Source organism: Mytilus galloprovincialis, chromosome 11 (assembly GCF_965363235.1).
Source record: "Mytilus galloprovincialis chromosome 11, xbMytGall1.hap1.1, whole genome shotgun sequence".
Taxonomy (NCBI): domain Eukaryota; kingdom Metazoa; phylum Mollusca; class Bivalvia; order Mytilida; family Mytilidae; genus Mytilus; species Mytilus galloprovincialis.
Window position 1 is genome coordinate 66,955,099 of NC_134848.1, and position 23,033 is coordinate 66,978,131.

Sequence of the window (23,033 nt, forward strand, 5' to 3'; positions counted from 1 at the left end):
ATGAAATATTTTATTTAGATTAAGTTTTTTTGCTGTATAAGTGGCGACAACTATTCATATCATTCGGTTTATACAATTAAAGAAATGTGTAGTGATTTTCTTTTTTTTTTGTATATAAGTAACAAAAAAAAAAAAAAACGCTGACCAAATTTGCTTTTAATCTAGGAACACATTTTATTGTCCAAAAGGTCGAAGTGTAAGTCATTCGTTAGAAATCCACATGTTGGTTGACCGTTTTGAATTATCTGTTTTATAGATGACAATATCTATGTTTCAAATAGTGGAATCACAATTATTTCGATTACAAATTTATTAAAGATGGATTTTGTGTTAACGTTTTAAATCCCAATTTGAAACAGGGCTACTCAAGTTACGCATGTTAAATAATTGTTTCTCATTTGCTTTTTAAGATTGAAATTTTAGTGTTAAGGGAAGCTTTGTGTTTCCTATTTCTTATTTTGTACGGTAATTGTGTCTAGTTTTCTTATTTTCTTATTTTGTACGGTAATTGTGTCTAGTTTTCTTATTTTCTTATTTTGTACGGTAATTGAGTCTAGTTTTCTTATTTTCTTAATTTTGTACGGTAATTGTGTCTTTGTTTTCGGAAATCAGTATCCCTATGACTGTAGTGACAATTAAAATTAAAATGTGGGACTTCATACAAAAAAAAATATCTTGATTCTTTTACAAATATATCTCATTTAAACCAAAGGGGGGCTATAAAAAAAAGAGAATGGATTTGGGGAATGTATCAACGAGACAAAAACCCTATTAAAAGGCAGAAACTATTGAAAGTTATTAGTAAAATGAGTACGAAGCAGTTAACACATGATGTAGTTTTTTGTGTTTTTTTTTTTCATTGTTGGCTTTGTAAAAGGTTATGATAGATGTGATACAGCATATTAGATCTTTAAACTTAATCTGTTGTTCCGGTTTTATATATCAGCAAGTCTTGATTTTTATATGTTTTGTAGAGATTTAAAAAAATAACACTTGTTTTTATGATATTCTTTTTAATTTCATGTAAATCCAATGGTTAAGCCATTTCTAACTGATTTTGTTCCAATTTAGTACTGTTGCACAAATGTCGCAAGTAGGACACATTTTTTTTAATAAAACTGCCACATCTGAGTCTGTGCCAAGTAAGATGACTGCAATTTGATATTGGTTTGTGCCTGTTATGTTTGTGGTATGTTTACTGTTGATTTGAAAAATAATTAGATCGTTTGGTTTTTTTATTGTTCATATATTTTTATTTGACGTTGTTTAACGTGACATTTGTGGATACTTTTCAGGTGTTTGCTTTGCTTTTTTTTATAGTTTCAGTATAGTAACTATAGTTGATTAAATCCAAAAATTTCGGACATCTTAAATATAATTGTCTCATATGCAATTATAGAAATTTTTGCATTGTATATAAGACCGTATTGGGGTCAGTAATTGTTGACCAGTATGTCTTTTATTAATTGCTGATAGGAAAGTAGTTATACCATAAACATAATATTATTTTATATAATACTTGTCGATCTCTATAATGTTGTTTTTTTTAATTTTATTTTAAGTCGTACCAAATTAATCATTTATGTTAGCTAATGGATCTATGTTAACTCCAAACCATACTCATTGCTTTAGCTTTTACATAATGGCTGACAAAAATTGTGAAATTAACTTGTGCAAATGTATGACCATTTAATATAACAATTACACTAGACAAGAACATAAGAAACACATTATCAAGGTTATGAATTAATATTGGAAGATATATAAATGTGCGCTATAATACATGAATTTGTGTTATCAAAATATATAATTTAGAAGTATTTTTTGCCAACGATTAATCTTCGTCCTCCTCTTCGTCCTCCACCAAATCCCCCTCCACGTCCACCACCAAAACCTCCAATAAATCTGCCGCCAAATCCCCCTCCACGTCCACCTCCAAATCCTCCTAAAAATCTGCCGCCGATTCCTCCGGGAAATACTCCTCCCTTACCAAATCCAATCCACGGTGCTCCTATACCCCATCCATATCCACCACCTGAGCCCCAACCTATTCCTCCTGCTCCCCATCCGGGTCCTCCAAATCCGCCCCATCCACCTATTCCTATAAAGGTGGCATTAGTGCACACTGCTGCCAGTAGTAATCCCACGGCAATTGAGAGCTTCATGTTATACCTAAATATACATCATTTTATATAAAGTATGTGGTTCTATACATATTTTAATCATTTACACTTCATGATTTTAGGATGATAACGTGTATGGTATTTCATTATCCAGGTGTTTTAAGGTCTTTTAGAGATATTATATATTACTTCAATACAGTGTTTGTTAGTAGACATGATAAACTGTCATTCATTCACATTTTAGTATACATAAGCATAATATGTTCTTCATGTTAGTAAACATATTCAAGAATGATTTTCTTGTTGGTTTGAATAAATGATCGGTTGTTGTTCGATGCCAGTACGAACCAGGCATAGACTTCATCTATGTATAAATAAAACATATTGAAACAGTGAATACATCAAATATGTTATCATCGATAAAATAAAATGTTGCGTTTCAGAAAAAGCAGCGTAGAGTATACAGTGTTTTCCATCATTGACACAAATAACCAAAAGCCACTATTAAGACCACATACCGAGTTGTCTTATTGCGATATAAGATAGATGCAGATATATTGTACATTAATTAAATGTATAAAGCAATGGTACAACCGCTACATTTTTTTTCTATTTTAAAGGATTTTACCTTACATACAAAAAATTGGTTTATAGATTTGCCTAATTCTATGATCAGATTTGCCTGAATACATTATAGATCTGTCTGATTTCTTATAGATTTACCTGATTTCACCTTAAAAGTATACTATTTTAGTAGTTTTATAATAGATTCAAATTTTACATTAGATATTCCTGGTTGCGTTGATATTGAAACAAAATGTGTTACATAAAAACATTCCAATTTTGTAAAATAGTCATTCAAAAATCCGAGCATGATGGCCGAAACTTAAACAACAAAAATGTTGTAGATGGTCGAAACTCTTTTTTAAGTAGGACCGAATAAGGCAAGTCAAGAGGTTTAAATGTGTCTTTTATTGTATGAATATATTATATGATTTGCGCAGTTGATTTCACCAAGTGATAAAAACTAAAAGGGGAAAAGAGAGGGTACATGTTAACTGCAAAACGGAAGACAAGTGGAACGAATCGAAAAAAACCCAAAAAATGAAATGAAATGAAAGTCATTGTTAATTAAAGTATAATGTATCAAAAAACAAAGGCAATAACAATTAAGAAAACAAGAAAGTTACACAGCTCCTGTTATGATCATTCTTAGTTAACAATAATGAAAAGGCGTTTTTAAGAAATTGGACATCACATGAAATAACAGTATACTCAGAGATTTATTTCTTTATATTTTGCATCTATTGAAAACATAAACTTTTAAAAAAACTAGTATGCATCTACTAGTTGGAATTTAAAAAAAACTCTACTATTTAAAATTTACACTTTAAGTCGAAACGACATAAGTAAGGAATCAAAATAAGCTAAACATATTGATATGTTATGGCGTTCGTTATCGAGACTAACGTACCTGAATTGAAAAACATAAATCTTATTCTTATAGCCTAGATTTTGAGAAGTCGTATTTTCATTTGGTAAAGTCAGGCTGATTTTAAGGTGCAAGGTCAAAGTTCAGGTATAATTATTACCCGTGGTTATTAAAAATCCCGAATACGCCTATTGGTACCGTGCTATCCGATATACACACTGAACGTACATATAAGAATGAAATATATGTATGTGTAGCTTGTGTCCGGGATAATGTTTGAAAATAGAACTTTATGCTTCAACTCAGCGTACTGGTCTTTTAAAGCTGAATACATTCATACAATATAAACATATAACATAAATATTATTTTCAACCTGCATATGTATGTGATAGTTGCCGCAGTACATTTAGTTCTAACTTGTAATATTATCATGGCTAAAGCCTGGCCACAAAATACTAATCGTTTATCTTACTCTTAAATTCAACGAGTGTAGTAGTGTAAATATATATCAACAATATTCATCCTTTCGAGGTTAACACAATGTACATTGCGACACAGTGGATTCAGTTCTCATTCCGTACAAATACTACGAAATAATATTAATGACACATTGCAATATATAATCGTTATGTAATCGATAAAAAACAAAGACAACACGTTAAAAACACCAAGATTTCGAAGTGCATTTGTGGGTTTACCTTCATCATGAACGACCAAAATTCGAATATTTGTAGGCCAATGCTTTATTAAAACTGCAATAGCTGATTCAAAATTAAAGATTATTGTTCAAAATTGTACGTTCAATAATTTCATCTGCCGACATGGTAACAAGTAATAAAAAAGTCGTCAATGAAAAAAATCTAAAAACAAATATGAGGGAATACACGTGTATTCAATAATTTGTTGCCTTGACTTACATGCAAAAATATATTAATACTCAACACTTACATACTATTTGGCTTAATACGAGTTGATTAGTTTTTACTGTTTCTCCTAAATGATGGTCGTTTGGAATACATCAGAATTGCGTATGTTTGATAATTTTATAACTTAATCTCTGGATACCATTATCAGAGTAACATATAATATTGCTTATAGTAAACTATGTATGACAACAGGGATTTTTAACATGGTAATATGCACAATACTTTTAAAATACATTGATAAAAGTTTATCTAAGTACTCGAGTTACGGTCATCTATAAAGTTACGACCATCTTGTGTCGGTTATGATTATCATCCGAAATACTATTGTTGACATTACGACCATAACACATTAAAAGTAATGACCATCATGCTCGAATTTTTGAATGACTATTTGACTAAAATTTGAATGATTTTATGTATCAAATTTGGTTTTAATATCAAAACCTTTACGATAAGTGTACTAATATATGAGACAAGCGATTTGGCTTAAATGAACCTTTTACTGCACGAAAATCGGAAAAGAAAAACTTCTCTCTTGAGTTGTCTCCCATATTCAGATGTTCGTAACCATCCGCTTACCACCAGTGCTTAATATACTTAAGAACACCTAATCAATATCAGAATTAGAAGCTTGATTCTGACAATCTGTATTACATTAAAGTATATCAAAATCACACCTTACCTAGTATATGTTCTTAATAGTTTCACTGTGTTCCTATCATATTTCTAAAAAGTTTATATACTACATTATGCTATAAAAGATTGATGAGGAATAATTTCCAATTCATCACAAAAAAAGACAAAAGTCTTTATTATCTTTTTTAATCACTTAATTGATGTAAAAAAATCATAAATATTCACTTATTAAAAAGTCATTCATCATAAGTCATTAGTAATGTATATGTTATAATAATTATCCGATTTTACATAACATGCATAAGTACTTATTATATTTATTCTATATATATAGGAAGATGTGGCATTAGCGCCAATGAGACAACTCTTCATCCAAGTATTTATAAAAGTAAGCCGTTATAGGTCAAGGTACGTCCTTAAACACGCTAAAAAGTGCCCCAAAAATTACTAGTGTAAAACCATTTTAACGGTAAACCAACGGTCTTATCTATATGAAAACAAAAAAAAACAGAAACACATATGAACCACATACACAGACGACAACCACTGAACATCAGATTCCTAGATTATTCTAAATATTCCAGTTGGACATTTTTATCTTAATTGATTAAAACCTTACCATATTGCATTTTTTTTTAATCAATGGACTGTAAAAAAAAACCAGTTTTATCTCCCACTTAAAAGCATATGAGTCAATTTCACACAGGAGTCTTCTCCTGTAAAATATATTTTGTATGTGTGATCGACATGGACTCCAAATATCGTTATTCTAAGCTATTTAGATATCAAAATGTTCTAAGTGCATGGGTTCACCCACAATGCCAAATGAATTAAAACATACTCTTTCCATAAAGTTTTAATAGGTTAAGATATATTTTGTACTTGCTTGGTATGTCTTCTTCTTAGAAACATTTCTAAATATGAAATATATCAAATAGTTATTTGAAAAAAATACTCTGCGGCTTCCAGATTACTGAGAAAGATTTATACACTCAAACTAATCTAAAATTGTATCTGGATAAATAATATATTTGTTTAAGGTGGTACCTAACACTACAGGGAGATAACTCTGTCAAGTCAGCTAAACGTTTTAATTACGTTGTGTTATAAAAGGAATATTAAGCTTCTCAATGATCAAAATTGGGGGTTGTCTAATTGCTATATAACCAGTGTAATTTTTCTGACAAAACGGTTGGTTCAAAATTTTTGAATTTTTTTATATTTTTGTTAAAGGGTCAAAGTAAATACTTTGACATAATTTTATGAAAATTAAACGAGCCAAATTAATTTTAGTGAAAGTGTTGGGTACCACCTTAAAACAATTTCATGTCTTCTTACAAAGAAGATGTCGTATGATTGCCAATGAGACAATCTCCACAAAAGACGAAATGACACAAAAATTAACAACTATAGGTCACTGTACGGCCTTCAACAATGATTAAAGACCATACAGTATAGTAAGCTATAAAAGCACCGAAAAAAAATGGAAAACAATTCAAACGAGACAACTAACGGCCTTATATTATCTAAAAAAAAACCTTTGCCTTTTTCTTAGGATCTACCCACAAAAACAATGTACAAAAAAACTTGTATTATGAGATGGTTTTTTTTTGGAATATAATTTTTGGAAATTCTTCTTTTATAATGTTAAGGTTTTTTTTGCTTTTAATAAATACAATACGAAGCGTTTGTTCTTGCAGAAGTCAGTTTTCAAACAGCCCCTTTGCCACTATCTAAACGTGGCTGTCGAGTTGATATAAATACTGATCGAACTGAGTGACATGTGATAGCATTGCATACCTTTTGAAAAACACAATGACACAATACCATTTCTTAAAACACGAACATATATAATATGATGTCGTTTTAATAATGATTCAAGATCAATTAGGTTATTCATCAAAAGCATATAGTAGCAACTTTATTTACGAGGTAAATGATTAAAATAAACTATTATGTGACTAACATAAGTACATTTAATTATATAACGATAAAATCGAAAATATACATATATACCTGTATACGTAGCTGATTTTAATGCATTGTCGACATTATCAAGAGTGATTGATCAAAAACAGTATTTCATTATATGATGATTCACTTACATAAAACAAATTACATAAATTAATTATGAGGACATTGAATTCCTTTCTACAGCTTATTAGTAGTTAAGTTACATAAGATATATTTACGAATGTGCAATATAATAAAGAAGGTGTGGTATGATTGCCAACGAGATAACTGTCCACAAGAGACCTATTAGTCTATGTTAAATTTGCACTTTTCAAAAAAAAGCATCATTTATCTTTGTTTCAAATAAAAAAAATAATTGGTATGAGTAAAGTTTTATCCTGTCCAGTACTACAGAAACAAATTCACATAACTTTTCAATGCATATAAGAAAATAACCATCATTGGAAACTAACCAATCAAGTTTCTCCCCTTACTTTATATGAGTACAAGGTTTAGTCACCATGTAACCACAAGGTTACAAAATATTCAATAGAAATCCAAAATAAAAAATAATGGGGTTTTAAATACCCAAGACATATGTTGATGAAACAGAAATGTTTTACTGCAATAAAATGTAGGATTAATTCCTTACAACTGTCAAATTCAAGGGAATACTTTCGTATACAACCGGATGTGACGTACTATGATTTGGTGGTACTTCACCTTTTAGGTAAAAAAAAAATTGGTATGTGTCGTTTAAACAGTTAACAGGTGGCATTTAAGACAGAACAGACTCATTGGATCGGAGTATAGCGACCGCTCTTCCTACGAACTGTAAGCTTGTGCACTTACATTATAAACAGCAAGACTCAGCATGTAGTCTTGTACAAAGTTGTAATATTATTTAGTTACATGCTTTAGTCCTAAATATGTATTTAATTTACCAATCTACGTCATCTAAATCATCACATGTTTTAAGTTACTCAACAATTACATGTTTTTCTTAGAACTACTGGTTTTGATTACACTTTCGTTAAGTGCACAACTGTTTTTTATTGATATTTGCTTCCTGTGTTTTCAATTGACATTTTCTCTATGGTTTTGTTTTGTGTTATTCATTGAAAAAAGCTCAAATAAAATAGAAATGTTATCAAACAGATATTTATTCTACATGGGACGTTAAAAGTTAAAAAGTTGAAGACAAACTGACAATGCCTCGGCAACAAAAACCCGTAAAACGACTGTAAACAACCAACAGTCGACACATCAAATCAAAACACACAGGTACAACATAGTATGCCGAATAATGCTGACAGGACACAAGTTGGTCTATAGAATGTTAAAGGCAGAACTGTGTAGGATGATAAATTGATTTTGTTAGTGCTCAAATCATGCAATGGACCAATTTGTATGTGCAATTTGCGAACACTATACGATAATACTGTTATCAGTGTAAGTGATCAACAATAAAAACTACAAACCAATACAATCTTTAATATTTATTCATCTCGTTGACCAACGTAAAAGTGGATATTTTCAATTTATGCGATTTTGTTTTTAAGTACTCTATATCGCTTTTTAGAACTATTATACGTGCAATAAACCGAAACACTATGTTCTTTTGTCTTGCTCTTTGCATTTTTCTTGTTTTTGAGAAATGACTTGTTTGGAATCAAGTGTCTTTGGAACCAGGATTCTCTTTTTTGTAAAATCAGTTAAGTTTTCACAATGCTTGATTGCACTATTTGATACCTATAACATAAAAAAAATGTGTACCATTATTAAACATTCAGATAATACACCAATAGAAAAGCACCATTACGTACAAGAGCATATTTGATAATTGTATACCTTCAGGTTTTGGTTACAAAATTAACATTTATATTGGATTGAAGTTTTGTTTAGTATGCCTTATTGATTGAATGTCTTACAACTTCCAGGTAACGTTATAATTTAAGTAATATTGGTTGTATATAAATATATTAAAGTCTACTATTTCTGCTGCATATACTATGCGTTATGTAGGGTTTCGGTGGTTAATTAGTGCTGTCTGGTTTTTTTTTAAATCTAATGTATGAACTTATAATTGCAAATGGAGTTTTACTGCTTTTAATTAAGCAGTTATTTTTATGAGTATATGATTACCTGTAACTGATTTAAAAACTATAATTTCAAGAAAATATACAATAAACAATTTATAGTAACCAAAACATATATTTTGTTTTAGTTTGAATAAGAATTTCTTTCATTTTTAAAATGTGGGAAAGCATTTTAAAACTTGTCAACCCTAATAAGACACATTTTAATTAGTCAATCAATCTTTGGCTTAACCTTTTCTGTAATAGTGGAGATATTACATTGATAATTTAAAAAAAGAGAAAGTCGAAAGACACCACTGGGTCATTTAAACTTAAACGTTGAAGAACTAAAGTTTGTAAACTATAAATAGGAGCGAGCACGTCCCAAAGAGGGGATCAAAACACATATTATGAAAAGTCAAATCCATTAATGACAGCACGACAAAACAGGAAAATATTAATTAACAGAATTGTTTTTTTTTTTTTAAGCAAAAAACCGTAACAAAGAAAAAACATGAAAATTGGTCTTAATGCATGCTATCTGTCTCATTATTAACACAGATCCTGTGAAAAAAATGAATAACAATGTTTTGTTGTTTAATGTGCTATAATTATACCACGAGGATTTCAAATGTCCAAATACGACATGTACGAGTAGCTAAAGTAAAAACAAATATAACTTACTTTCTCTAAGCGTTGATATTGTGGATGATGGTGTGGTTTACATTTTTGGTTGGACACTGTGTTGTATGCTGTCAATAAAGCCCATCTTCTGTGTGCACTGCTATTCTGACCACTACAGTGCAATAAATTGCAATGGAAAAACAGAGCATCTCCTTGAAAAGCAATTAATCAGTTATCTTTGTAAAACGAGGACAAATATTCTACCGCTCACTATAGAACATTACAATGTTTTCATGATTTACAACATAGTTATGGAATGCATGTTTACTACAAAACTATCTCTCTTTATTCCTTCAATACAAATTGCAGACGATATTTTTCGAATCGTTAGAATTCGAAATGAGTGCATCAATAATACAATTGGGAATTATATATTCACGCATTTTCAATGTTGGAAGTGAATGCATCGAAAGTTGACTATAAGATAACATGATTTAAATGTGTCTGAAATTGATGTGTTGCTCTTGTGTACATTTATATGTTTACATGTGTAGGGTACTGTTATATTTATGTTAGACGCAGAATCAACATAAAAATACTGCTAGGACCTGGATATTTTCTTTCTACTGATGTGTACAGTATGTTGTTACATATTAATGATAATACATAAAAATATATAGAAATCGTACAGACTTGTTAGATGTGTTTATCCAACTAATTTCGTGCCCTTCCAAATGCAGTAAAGAATCGTTAGCTCTGTTACAAGCTTCGAATTCTGATATCATGAATTAAAATAATAAGAAGGTGTGTTCGATCTCATTCTTAAATTATTTACTAGGCTTATCCGTAATTTTCAGGCTGGAGGAAGATGCTTAAATATGAGGATACCAGGTACATGTATATAATTTTCCCTTGGCAAACAACTATTTAAATATTAGGACGAAACAAAGTTTACAATAGCTTCTATCAAAATGAATAATTCACTATCAGGTCTTTCGAGTGTATACTATGAAGCGGCGTCAAATCATTATGCTCATTAAGCAAAACTTAAATACATAACACATAGCAAACTTTGCATTTAGTAAAACACAAATATCAGTATATCTGTTGCAAGTGTGTAAATTCTTGCGGTAGTTCAGAAACTAATCATGATCATTTTACCAAAAATAAAATTTAGTGATATTTCACCTGGATTGAGAAGGCAGTATTTCATCGGGAAACGTTCCATTATTTTGTCAAGTCTTATAGGATCAGTGACAGTCAGTTGACCTTCTAATTTGTGGTCCAGACGTCCGCATTTATGGGAGCTTTCTACAATCTGTTAACATCAAAATCGACACAATTTTAAGTATTCTAAATGTCAATCACCGAACCATTTATTGTTTTTTATTAGATAATGTAAGCTTTCTAGATACGAATTATACATGTAGTATTGTGATACAGAATGTGATATTCATTATCTCTATGTTCAATGATGTTTTAAATTATTTTGTATTCTGTTATTTGTGTTTCATCATAGTAAGACTTCCTTATATTTTTTTTAATAATTAACCATTGATTACCATGTGTTTGTTGCATTGATTCAATTTGCTGCAAAAATATTTAAAGACGGTCTGGAGCATTGTAATATATTCATTTTTATATATGATTACCTGTAAACATCCGTTTGTTTTCTCACATTTATCTAAGGCAATAAATACAGTCATCATGTTAGGCTCCAAAAACTCATTTATATACCAATATCTGTAAAAATAAGTTTGCAAAAAAAAAAAAAGAAACAAAAATGATAAAATGTTCTCTTTTCGATCATTTGTTATATTCTCTTTTGAGTTACGATCACACAAGTGTTATCGTTGTGAGTAGTTACAAATGTTTTCATTTACATCTTTAAACAGAATCAGTTTCCGACATCTACACAAGTTCTGAAATGTTAAACAAAAGTATGACGTTATCAATAATTACTTTGTAAATGGACACACAATCAAAACTATTTGATACATTTGAGAAACCTTGATTGTAATAGTAACATGAGTAAAACGAGCATATTCCACCAAACAATCATTTACACACGGATACACATAGGTAACACAGGGGTGGTGTGCTGCTTAGAACATCCAAGAGTTTTATTTTGTGCTTAAATTATGTACTACCCCTCTCTTTACTGTTGGTCCTCCTTAGAATTAAATAACGCCACTTCTAATTTGTTGTTATACTGGTAAAATTTTCAAGTGTTGTGTCTATGGAATACACCATAGAGATCAAAACTAGGAACTAGTCCATGAACCAAAAAAAAATATTTATCTCCCGAAAAGAGGTGCGGTTTGATAAACAGTTGCATTGAAAAAGCGCAACATATAGATATAACTGTGTGTAACTGAACAATACTGTGCGGCAATAATAATTTTTGTATACCCGTAATCTTGATGCCACAAATGAGCTCCTCCAGTAAACGGTTCTTTGGTTACTAACTTTCCATGATAATGGTAAACTTCGTCTTCCAGTAACTAAATTTCATATATCAGTATCATTAAATGATTTCGAACAGAATTACCTATCATAAGGATCAATTATCGTCATCATTCAATATTGTTACATCAGTTGTTGCTTTGGTGTTAGATACACAGTTGATTCTAGCATTTTACTAAGATGTTTATATTATTCCTCTTACAAACCTTTAAAAACATTGCTTAGTGTTAAAATGTCAGTTAATAAATGTCTTTAACAGTAACACATTTTAAGTCAAATAAAAAGCATACAAATGAGAAATTTAACATTTTATTATTAATCCATATATCATATAAATTAGCCATTCAACGTTTAATTATGAACAATAATATAAGCATGCTTCTTGAATAATGTATTGGTGTCTCATATATTACACGTTTTCTTGCTTAATATCGATTTCATCATACATTGTTAACTTTTTTCTTCTTATTTTGATAATATAGCAAATGATCTGTTTGTTCAGAGGATTTACACGATGTCAATCTATTGGTTAAATAATTTTACTGTTTACAAGTTATTGATTCATACCTGTTCGCATGTTCCTGCCACTTTTTCCGATCTGCTGACCATTCCACTAATGTCATTACCCGGATGTCCCCATATGGTCAATTTTGCTTCGCGGCCTTGACAATCAGGAACCTTAAATGCACATTATATGCTTAATTAAAATTGCATCATATGCTTCTTGCTGCATATTCAATATTTTATAGATGCAGCGAGCAAATATTTGTTATGTACATGTTTTGTTCTTTGTTTCTCTTTTTAGTCTAATGAATGTATAAATTTCGTTAAAGTGAATATCTCCTCAACTATATTAATTTGCAGTATTAGAAATGAAAATTGTTTAACTTAAAAAGTACTAAACAAAGACTATGTACTTTCATAAACAAAGAATGTTTTACTGAACCCATATATATGAATTTTACCTGCACTTTATTATTGTTTAAAATCTGTGCAGTAGATGGATCTTCAAACTCTTTGATGACTTTTTTTGTTTCCTCTGCATCTAACAGATTTCTGATAACATATGATATATGCATGTATTATACACTGTATTGTATTTTGAGTTCCTATGGATTTAATTGTTGATGCAATGGTCGCAAAATTAGTTTACTGGTGACGCGTTAGTGGACACATTAAACCGGTATTTGGCACCATCAAATCACCAATTGATGGCATCGGAGCTTAACATATACTATTTTTATCTCCATATAGTGGAAATCTGCCACGCGTATTCATCACTTGCGCGTACGTTTTCATAGAAGTGTGAATTGATACCAGGTAAATTGATGTCGTTATCCAATCAAAATGAACTTTACAAACAATGTTACATTAGAAAAGGTATTACACTGTTTTGATGATGTTATACATTTGATACTTAATGTGTGATTTATTTGCATCCTTTAAGACTTGTTTCGATTGATAGCTGCTCGAAATATATACGTCATGTGTGTTGAATTTTGTACATTTTAAACAAATATATAGTTAGATGCTGTTTTATAAATGTTAATAATTGAATAAAGAAATGTAGACTGCTTATGTTATTTTATCTTCGTTTCACATATTTACTACATATAATACAGAATTGGTATTCACCTCTTTGACACTGCACTAGACATATTTTGTTAATGGATATGATTTAAAATGTATTTCACGCATGAAGTCATAAGTCCTACATTGTGCTGAGGTATGTCGGATAAGGAACAGAGATATGAAAAATGATTTGAATTAGTTGTCCGTTCATGCAATTGACAACAATGACGACCTTAAGAATGAAACTAATCATCGCTATTCTGAAGAAAATTCATAAAATAACTACTCGACGATATGCATTAAAAAATATTTTTGTGACATTTGTCTCCATTTTAAAGAGTACAAAAGCTGAAATCATTTTACTGTAAATGCATTTATTATTAATTCAACATACCTTATTACGATGTATCCATACTTGGCAAAGTCTCCCTTCATTTGTGGTGTTACTTTAAACGTTTCTCCATTAAACTTGTAAACTTAAGTATCAGACACAATGAAAGTGTGATGGGAGATATACAATGAACATTTAATCTCAAAAATATTTAATAACTAACAATAGTTTCCAAATAATTAACAGATAATTGAACACTGAGCAAACAAACCCAACCAAAATACGGTTGTATGTTTATGTGCTCCTAGTGGGTAAATAAAGTCCCATGTCGCACCCATGGTATCGCCTATTCGCTTATACATTTGGAAGTATTGTGTTAAGGTTAACTATATAATTACAATTTCATGTTTCCACAAGAAAATATATATTTAGTAGTTATAATCTATATTTGAACTAATCCGATTGAAACTTATATATAGTGAGAAAAGTAAGCTGAAAAAGCCATATTCCACAGTACTGTGATTCATTAGTCAGCTGATACAAGAAAAGAAATATCAAGACGAAGTATTTATTTTGTTTCTTTATACCGTTATAATGTTCCAGAGCATTCTTAAGTGTATGCGTATTCAACATCGGATTCTGGTTTCGATAGAAGTATGCAACCTGATTTGTTTATATTGCTTATTTATTTCATTTAAAAGTAATGGATACTTTTTCAACTTCTGTGTGTACACTCAAACTGACACATATATTGACATACACATTTTGAACAGTAAGTTACTAGTTTCGATGTCCTTTAAAATAATGGCAGTGTTTTTTTTAATCATTTCAATCAACAAGAATAATTGACTTTTTTTTTATAAAACTACTGCATTAACTCGCAATTTTGAGAGATCAATTATGGAGAGGGACTAAAATATTCGGGTAAAGTTCTAGTAAATTGACACTGACCTGCATTTAGATCGCACTCTCCCGACATCTTGAAGAAATTTTTGCTTTTGAAAATAGATTATAAATGAGCTGTATTCTCATTGTGAACAGGTCTAAGGATAGTTGTTTTGAAAACCAATAAAAGCATATATATTCCTTAAGCCTCGGTCACACCTTACCGGATAGCACGACCGGACGCCTAACGGATGAAAATAAAAGTTGTCCGTTGACAAAATTGTTATCCGTTGGGAGTCCGTTGATGTCCTGACCGAATAAAACGGACGTGTAACGGATGCATAACGGACACACACCGGATATGCAACGTACGAGAAACGGACACGTACCGGAAAGAACGGATGTCGAACGTACATCCAACGGACGAGCACCGCATAAAACGGACACCTAACGGAAGTGTACCGGATAAAAAGGATGAACAAGATATACGGAAAGGTCAAAGGCGACAATAATTACACATGTAAATCTCATAAATATTCAAAATGTTTCTGTGTAACTGGTTTTGGTTTGTTCTTCAAAATTCCGCAAAGGACAGTGTCTGGCCTGAAAAAGAACTGCTTGATTGTGAAGACGTGCCTATACTCTAAGATCGATTATGAATAATAAAAATACATGAACCTTAAGAAATCTGGCATACCAATAATTGGAATTCCTGACTCGAAATTTTCAATTGGCATTTATCCGTTTCAGATCCGTTCATCATGCGTTTCAGATCCGTTCATCATCCGTTTTATCCGTTATACGTCCGGTAGAAGTCCGTTGGTGAATTTTTCTTCAAGATCTCCACCGGATGTATAACGGACATGTAACGGATACAAAACGGAACCGAAACGGACGAGTACCGTTCAAAACGGACGCCTAACGGACGTTCAAAGGACACTTTATCCGTTGGACGTCCGTTCAAAGTTTTGAACATGCTTAAAATTTTCCATCGGATAGAACGGACGTCAACGGATAAAACGTACGCTTAACGGACATGCAACGGATATGGACGGGCGTCTAACGGATAAGAACCGACGTCTAACGGACATGAACGGATTGGAAAAAAGTTATCCATTAGACGTCCGTTTGAGCTATCCGGTAAGGTGTGACCGAGGCTTTATGTTCTAATTACGATTCGTTCCTTTTTCACGAATATAACCTTCCGAATTAACTTATTAACCGGGTAAGAGATAACACATTTAACACGACGGGTGCCCCGTGTGGAGCAGGATCAGCTTACTCTTCTGGAGCACCTGATACCAACCTCAGTTTTTTTGTGGAGTTCGTTTTGCTTAATCCTTAGTTTTCTATGTTGTGTTTTGTGTAGTATTGTTTGTCTGTTTATCTTCTTTTTTTTGTCGGGTCATGGCGTTATCGGTCTTGTTTTAATCTATGAGTTTGAATATCACCCTGGCATATTACGCAACTCTCTTATGTCAACTTTCGATTTTTCTAATAGAAGGGATTTTCAAATACGTTTTTTTTGTTTGTTTAATATGTTAGTAGCTTGCTTGATATTGGAATTTAATTGATGAAATGCTTCAACAGCGACCTTATCATAGAAGGGACTTTATATAAAAAAAGTTTGGCATGATTGCCAATACGACAACTCTTCACAAGAGACCAAAATGACACAGAAATCAACAACCATAGGCAACCGTACGGCCTTCAATAATGAGCAAGTCCATACCATATAGTCAGCTATTTATGGCTCCAAAATTACAACGTTAAACAATTCAAACGAGAAAACTAACGGCCTTATTATTTTACATAACAGTGAGCAAAAACAAATACGTAACACATAAACAAATGAAAACCACTGAATAACATGCTCCTGGCTTGGGATAGGCATATACAAACATACTGTTCATGATCTTGGTCTTGTAGGACAAGGACGTAAGTCTTTCCTCGTCAGTCGGGGAATATTGATACGTCCAGAAAACCGTCTTTGGTTCATTTCACTAGACAAACTCGAGATAGACTGAACACGCCTTGGAATTAAAATGAAAGAAAGTGAAAAAAGGAGAGATCTACAGTTATGTTGCCATTTACATTGGTCGAGAACTTGATCACTATGTTTTTCTCAAATTCAAATATTGGAAACAAATGATTTTAAATTCAATAAAACTTCACTGACCTATTCATGTCTGCTGCAAATAAACAGCAGGCTGAGTTGAATCACTTGATTCCATATGTTAAAGAGAGACGAAAAATACCAGTGGGACATTTATACTCATAAGTCAATAATAACACGAAATACTCAATACTGAGCGACACCAAACCCCACCGAAAATTGGTGTACTTTCATGTGCTATGGTAAGCAGATCCTGTGTCACATATGGTACTTGTTATAAATTGATAATCACAATTTTAGCTTATGATTAGTGATAGCCAATTTTCGTTGATTGTAAATATTAAGATAAATTGCTTTTGAAACGTGTTAATGTATGTATGTTTCTTAATGTTTAAATTTGAAACATATCACTATTTTTAGCGGATGACCGTTGCTTTAAGCATATTACATGAATATTCTTGTATGCATTTTTGGGGAAAACCTTGGTAATTCATTTACTATTAACCAAATAATGTATGCACATTTTAATTTAAATACCTCTATAAACGATGAGAAATGTATTTAGCATTTTTGTCAATGGGCGTGTTTTATTTTAATAAAATTAACGGTACCAATAACACATGATTGATGTGTTACGACATTTTAAACACTAAACATGACATTGAAAACCAATTCAAAACGTTTTAAATGAACATCAGAGGAACCATAAACAAATAGAGAAAACATATTAAAAGCTAACAGGTAAAAAGCAATGGTAGTAAATACTTACTATTGCTACTTGGTTACTTCAACGGGCCACTAGTCTTTATTCCAACTATAAACATAGGCGACTGTATAACATAGTGTGCTATTGACCGTATACAATATATAACGATTTAGTAGATCAATTGGGTCCAAACATACTCTCATCTACCCCGTATATATTGCATTACGTCACTTACACACTTTGCAACAAAAAGTGGTAGGATGAGAACGAAATAACAAATCGAATTTAACATTTTGTCTAATGTTAATCTTACCTATTTTCCCTAGTTAATTTGTTATCTTTCGTATATGTATTAAGGTAAATTTATCTATGAGGTCAATATATGTAGTACAAAACACATGTGAGGATGTAAAGGGTAAATCAAAGTTAGTCAAAATGTCTTAGTAAGTTTCTTTGTCGTTACATTTGAACTCATTTGTCATTAACGATTGAATATTGTTTTTCTTAAACCCGACCTGTTCATCTTGGTCGCCAATTACCTTGATAAATGGCGTTGAGGATATTTTGTTTCCAAAGTAGTCATATTTACACCAATGCTATTTGTTTACAATAAAAAATAAAACAGTGTTCCCATTCCGTAGTTTTTTTTTACATTTTTTAATTTGCAATTTCGAAAACGATATAGTCTTCATAATTCTAATCGAAAACAAAAACCAATGACCGAGAGTAAAAGCTAGATATCGTTTAATCCCATTTAATCGGCAATAGTAAACCGTTCTTACTGCACTTTCAAGTATTTAGTTAGACGTTTAATTTTAGACGAATCGGCGTATTCTTTGACAAAGATACTGTATAAGTCAACAGTTTGTTTTTGGGGTAAGTGTAAGCACCCTATCCAAAAAATTATGATAAGATACACACACTATCGTTTGAATTAGGATAATGCAACTCTGTATGCAATTGCTGCTTGAATTTTGATACATAAAATTGAAAGTTTAAAATTGCGTTTAGATCTAAAAATATCTCACTGATTTTGAAAGTCACACTGTTTCAAGATGTCATATATAAATAAACGCATGAAAATCAAAAATAACTGTTTGTCTATTTACAAATCTTATTTCAAAATAAGACCATTCACCGGCTTTGTAATGAAATTAGCAACACGATGGGTGCAACATGTGGAGCAGTATCTGAATACCCTTCCGGATCACCTGAGATCACTCCAGTTTTTCGTGAAGATCGTGTTGCTTAATATTAAGTTTTCTATGCTGTTTCATGGGTGTCATTTATTGTCTTTTTGCCTTTATCATTTTTAGACATGTCGTTGTCAGTTTATTTGCAATCTATGCGTTCACTGTCCCTATGGTATCTTTCGCCCCTCTTTTCTAAAACTGGTATAAAAAAAATATTGTAAAGTACTAAGCTTGCAGACTTGCTATTTTTTTTTCTAATTTGGTATATGTATATTTTTGTGATTATTCTTTTTTTTTTGTAATGCTTATCCCGTTTTTTTATCATATAGATTGTTTTAAGTTTCTTCAAAAAGAAAATAGTGCATCTTTTTTTTTTTAACGACAACAATTATTTTATTCAATCATTTCCTGCTATGTAAAACCTAATTTAAATCAACAATACATTTGATTTTCACCTGATAAGCTTCATAGTACAAAACACTATCGTATATCTGGTTCACTGACAAAACATGAAAAAAATATAAATTGATTGCGAAAAATAAGTTATATTTTCAAATAGAAATTATTGATGTGATTGAACAAAAATTGAAATTATTCTGTAACATACATATAGATTATAAAAAAAGGATAAAGCAAATGTGATGCGTACTTTTACTGCGTATTACGAAGCACGATATATTTGATAATTTAATAATGTAGCCTTTCTCCTATATGTTGTAAATATCAAAATAAACCAATGAAATTTGTTTTTTTTAAACAGTCATCTACAAATATAACAAAAAAAAAAACATTTGATTGTATATTCTTGCACGCCTGAGAAAACAGTATTTCATTTTTGTTTTGATTATAAAACAACAAATTAATACAACGGGAACAACCAGAGTTTTTCTTTGACATTTTCTTATACTAAGAGGAATAACTCAATGTCTTCATTCCCTAGTTTTATTGAGTATAGCCTGTTTCAGTCATGTTTAATACCACCGCAAAAAAAATCTATCTTTTTCGTTTTCCTCTTTTAGGGAGGGGGAGGTGTCATACTATTTTCTTCAAGATTGATTAAAATTTCAATTTAAGAAACAAACACCTTAAAAATTGGGGTGGGTGGGGGGGGGGGGGGGGGGGGGGGGGTTCTGATATCTAAGTTATAGAAGACCAATAAATTAACGAAAGATTTGCATTCATCACAGCTTTCATTCGTTTGGGGGGGTTCTGATATCTAAGTTATAGAAGACCAATAAATTAACGAAAGATTTGCATTCATCACAGCTTTCATTCGTTTGACTATATACTTCAGCCAATTCATTGTCATTAAAACAAACCAGTCATATAACATGTATAGTCTTGTCAAAAGAGGTTATACACGATTTGTGTCAATTGAAAATACTAAACTTTAAAAAATAAATAAATATCTTTATTCAATGAATTCAAAATACTAATATCTATTCAATTTCACAGATATGTACTGAATAAGCATCATGTAAATCATTAAATAAAGTAACATGAAATGGACAGTTTTAAAAAAGTGAAATAATAATGAACATTTGAAACTGATTATACTGGTAAGGGAGACAACTACATACACTTTTATATTCAGTCAACGTGCATCACTATGAATTATCTATGAATTATGCGGCAAAGAGAAATGATTTTATTCAATACAATGACTGTATATATTATAAAATAAATAGATGTTAATAACGTAATCAAAGGTGGAAATAAGCAAAAATGACGGTCCATTCAAGATAATTGTCAGTGTCTATTGAAAATAACTTGTGATTGCATTGCGCTTTTCAACTTCCTGTAAACATTTAGAGTTATTGTTCTTTAAACCTAGTGACAGGTAGACAGGCTAACTAATGTACCAAATATGCACAGAATTAGATTCAAATATTGATTACAATACATATATTAGTTATTCTTTCTGTTAGATAACATATAGTTCACTACTTTATTCACAAGATAAAATAAGATACATTCCAGACGTAGTGCATTGTACAAGTATGGGAGTAATTAACACTTCAATATTGATAACAACGATAATTAGAATCATGACCCTTTAACAATTTGGTATTTCATTATTTCGTTGAAATCTTACCTTGATAAAATAAATTGAACATACACTGGTGTATTATTAAACTTAATATGACGATAAAGACCACCGTTATCATATTACAGTTCACTATATAATCCTAACCTGAATTATTGACTTAGCAGTTGTAAGTACATCGTTTTTTAAGTGATATCGTATTGGGACCAGGGTTTCCGCTGGCGGTCGCCATTTTGACAATTTCCGAAAAAATAATAATTGTGGCGATACAAATTCGCCATTTGCGAAAGAATTTGGCGATAAAAATATATACAACGATTTATTTTCCTCCATCTTGTTTATTTACTTTTTTTCGAGTTTCTCGGACTTTACCTGATCTTTTGAAAATCAATAATCAGCTGATTGCATTTTATAGCTATCGACAATAAAAGATTAATTAATTAAGGTGTTGATTGAATTGTTTGACAAAATGATATGGTTAAATAGCTTCAACTAAATGTCACATACAGAATTTATTTACCACTTTTCGACGCACGTGTTTGGAGCAAACTTTTGACGTCTCCTCTCATCTTAAAGATAGTTCAGAAAAGAAAGATGTTGTGACGAAAAATGTTCAAAAGCAAGAAAAATCTCTGATTTATAACTTTAATTATCCTTTGACTTTAATATACGTAATTGATTAGGGAGACTACTTTAAAGTCGTTTGAGTGACACACGTGTTTCAGGCATAGTTTTACGTCTCAACTTTTTCATTTACGATGGTCAAGGAAAGAAAACTGTCATTATGAACAAATCTATCCAAAAGGTTGGGAACAACCCCTCGAATGAGAGTAACCCTTTAATGTAATGACTACACATGAAATGAAGCCTCAATTTCATATGATAAAAGCCTTTGTTTTGTTATAAAAACCACTTCTTAGTATAAAAGGGCACATTAGTATTTTTTCTTTTAAAGAAACTTCCCCTCGGAACTATACTGGTATTATATGACCCAAACATTTCCATTAATTTTGTTATATTCCAGGACTTATATCTTCTTTATTATTAAAGTATAGTGGCCCCTCTTTAGGAAAGTTGTTTAAAATACAATGAAAATTTTCCCTTTTCAGTTAAAAAAAATTCTGTTGTTTTAAAGTAAAAGTTTAGAGTAAAAATATATTTATGTTTAGGTGGCGAAAAAAATAATTGAACCAGGGGAAACACTGATAGGGACAGAAGTCTTAGGAGCATCATAGCATTTTTGCGATTGATTTTTTCACCGACCCTCATACAGGCGTGACTCCAGGATTGACCTGAAGCCGAAATGTGGGTTTAAGTTGTAGATGTTCCAAAAGTCCTGAAATTAACATGAAGTCATGCGGCTTGCTGGATTCTTCATCGACACACGAGCCTAATTATCAACCCCTAGAGTAGTTTTCTAAAGAGCTGTTAAAAATTCGAACAATTTCTCAATTTCTACAGACACAAATCATAATTTGCATACTCCTTTTCTATGTTGAAATATATTCCCCTGTCTTCCAATGGTAAGAACTATTATAATTATGACCTGTACTAGTATTTTATTATATATGTGAAGGATTATCAAAAACAAAAACACTGGCAAAGAAAAATAAAAACGACAAAAGACAAATATCAGTCGACAAGCATGTAACAATACAATTACACACTCGACAGAGCAATGCACAAAAAAAAAACCAGATTGATCACAGTTCAATTTAAATCGAGTCCCATCATATGTTCCCGTATTTGGCACACCTTTTTGGAATTTGGGGTCTTCAATGCTCTTCAACTCTGTACGTGTTTGGCTTTATAACTATTTTGATCTGAGCGTCACTGATGAATCTAATGTAGACGAACCGCGCGTCTTGCGTACTTATTATAATCCTGGTACCTTTGATAACTATCAAAAACAGAAGAACATTTTATGGTGTATTTATTAGCAAC

At 31.1% G+C, this 23,033-nt stretch overlaps 1 protein-coding gene across 3 annotated transcripts; it reads right to left on the reverse strand.

The window, feature by feature from the left end:
* Nucleotides 1-8,555: 8,555 nt before the first annotated feature.
* LOC143052660 (L-proline trans-4-hydroxylase-like) lies at nucleotides 8,556-21,161 on the reverse strand. Of its 3 annotated transcripts, none has more exons than XM_076225733.1 (10): nucleotides 21,138-21,161; nucleotides 15,094-15,137; nucleotides 14,206-14,287; nucleotides 13,205-13,295; nucleotides 12,807-12,917; nucleotides 12,186-12,277; nucleotides 11,426-11,516; nucleotides 10,962-11,091; nucleotides 9,834-9,985; nucleotides 8,556-8,823 (listed from the first exon to the last, which is right to left on the reverse strand). In XM_076225733.1, exons 2-10 carry the CDS (start codon nucleotides 15,119-15,121, stop codon nucleotides 8,683-8,685), a joined length of 918 nt encoding a protein of 305 aa, XP_076081848.1. In that variant the 5' UTR covers nucleotides 15,122-15,137; nucleotides 21,138-21,161; the 3' UTR covers nucleotides 8,556-8,682. The 3 variants fall into 3 exon arrangements, with proteins under 3 accessions (XP_076081848.1, XP_076081847.1, XP_076081849.1); XM_076225732.1 differs by lacking the exon at nucleotides 21,138-21,161 and adding an exon at nucleotides 18,163-18,230; XM_076225734.1 differs by lacking the exon at nucleotides 21,138-21,161 and adding an exon at nucleotides 17,913-17,936.
* Between the last annotated feature and the right edge of the window lie 1,872 nt (nucleotides 21,162-23,033).

What these genes read in the sequence shown, in the direction of transcription:
- LOC143052660 (XM_076225733.1), bottom strand. Translation starts at nt 15,121, where the DNA reads ATGTCGGGAGAGTGCGATCTAAATGCAG. An exon ending in AGAGTGCGATCTAAATGCAG is followed by an intron (nt 14,288 to 15,093) that starts GTCAGTGTCAAT and finishes CTGATACTTAAG; the next exon opens with TTTACAAGTTTAATGGAGAA. An exon ending in TAAACAATAATAAAGTGCAG is followed by an intron (nt 12,918 to 13,204) that starts GTAAAATTCATA and finishes TGTGCATTTAAG; the next exon opens with GTTCCTGATTGTCAAGGCCG.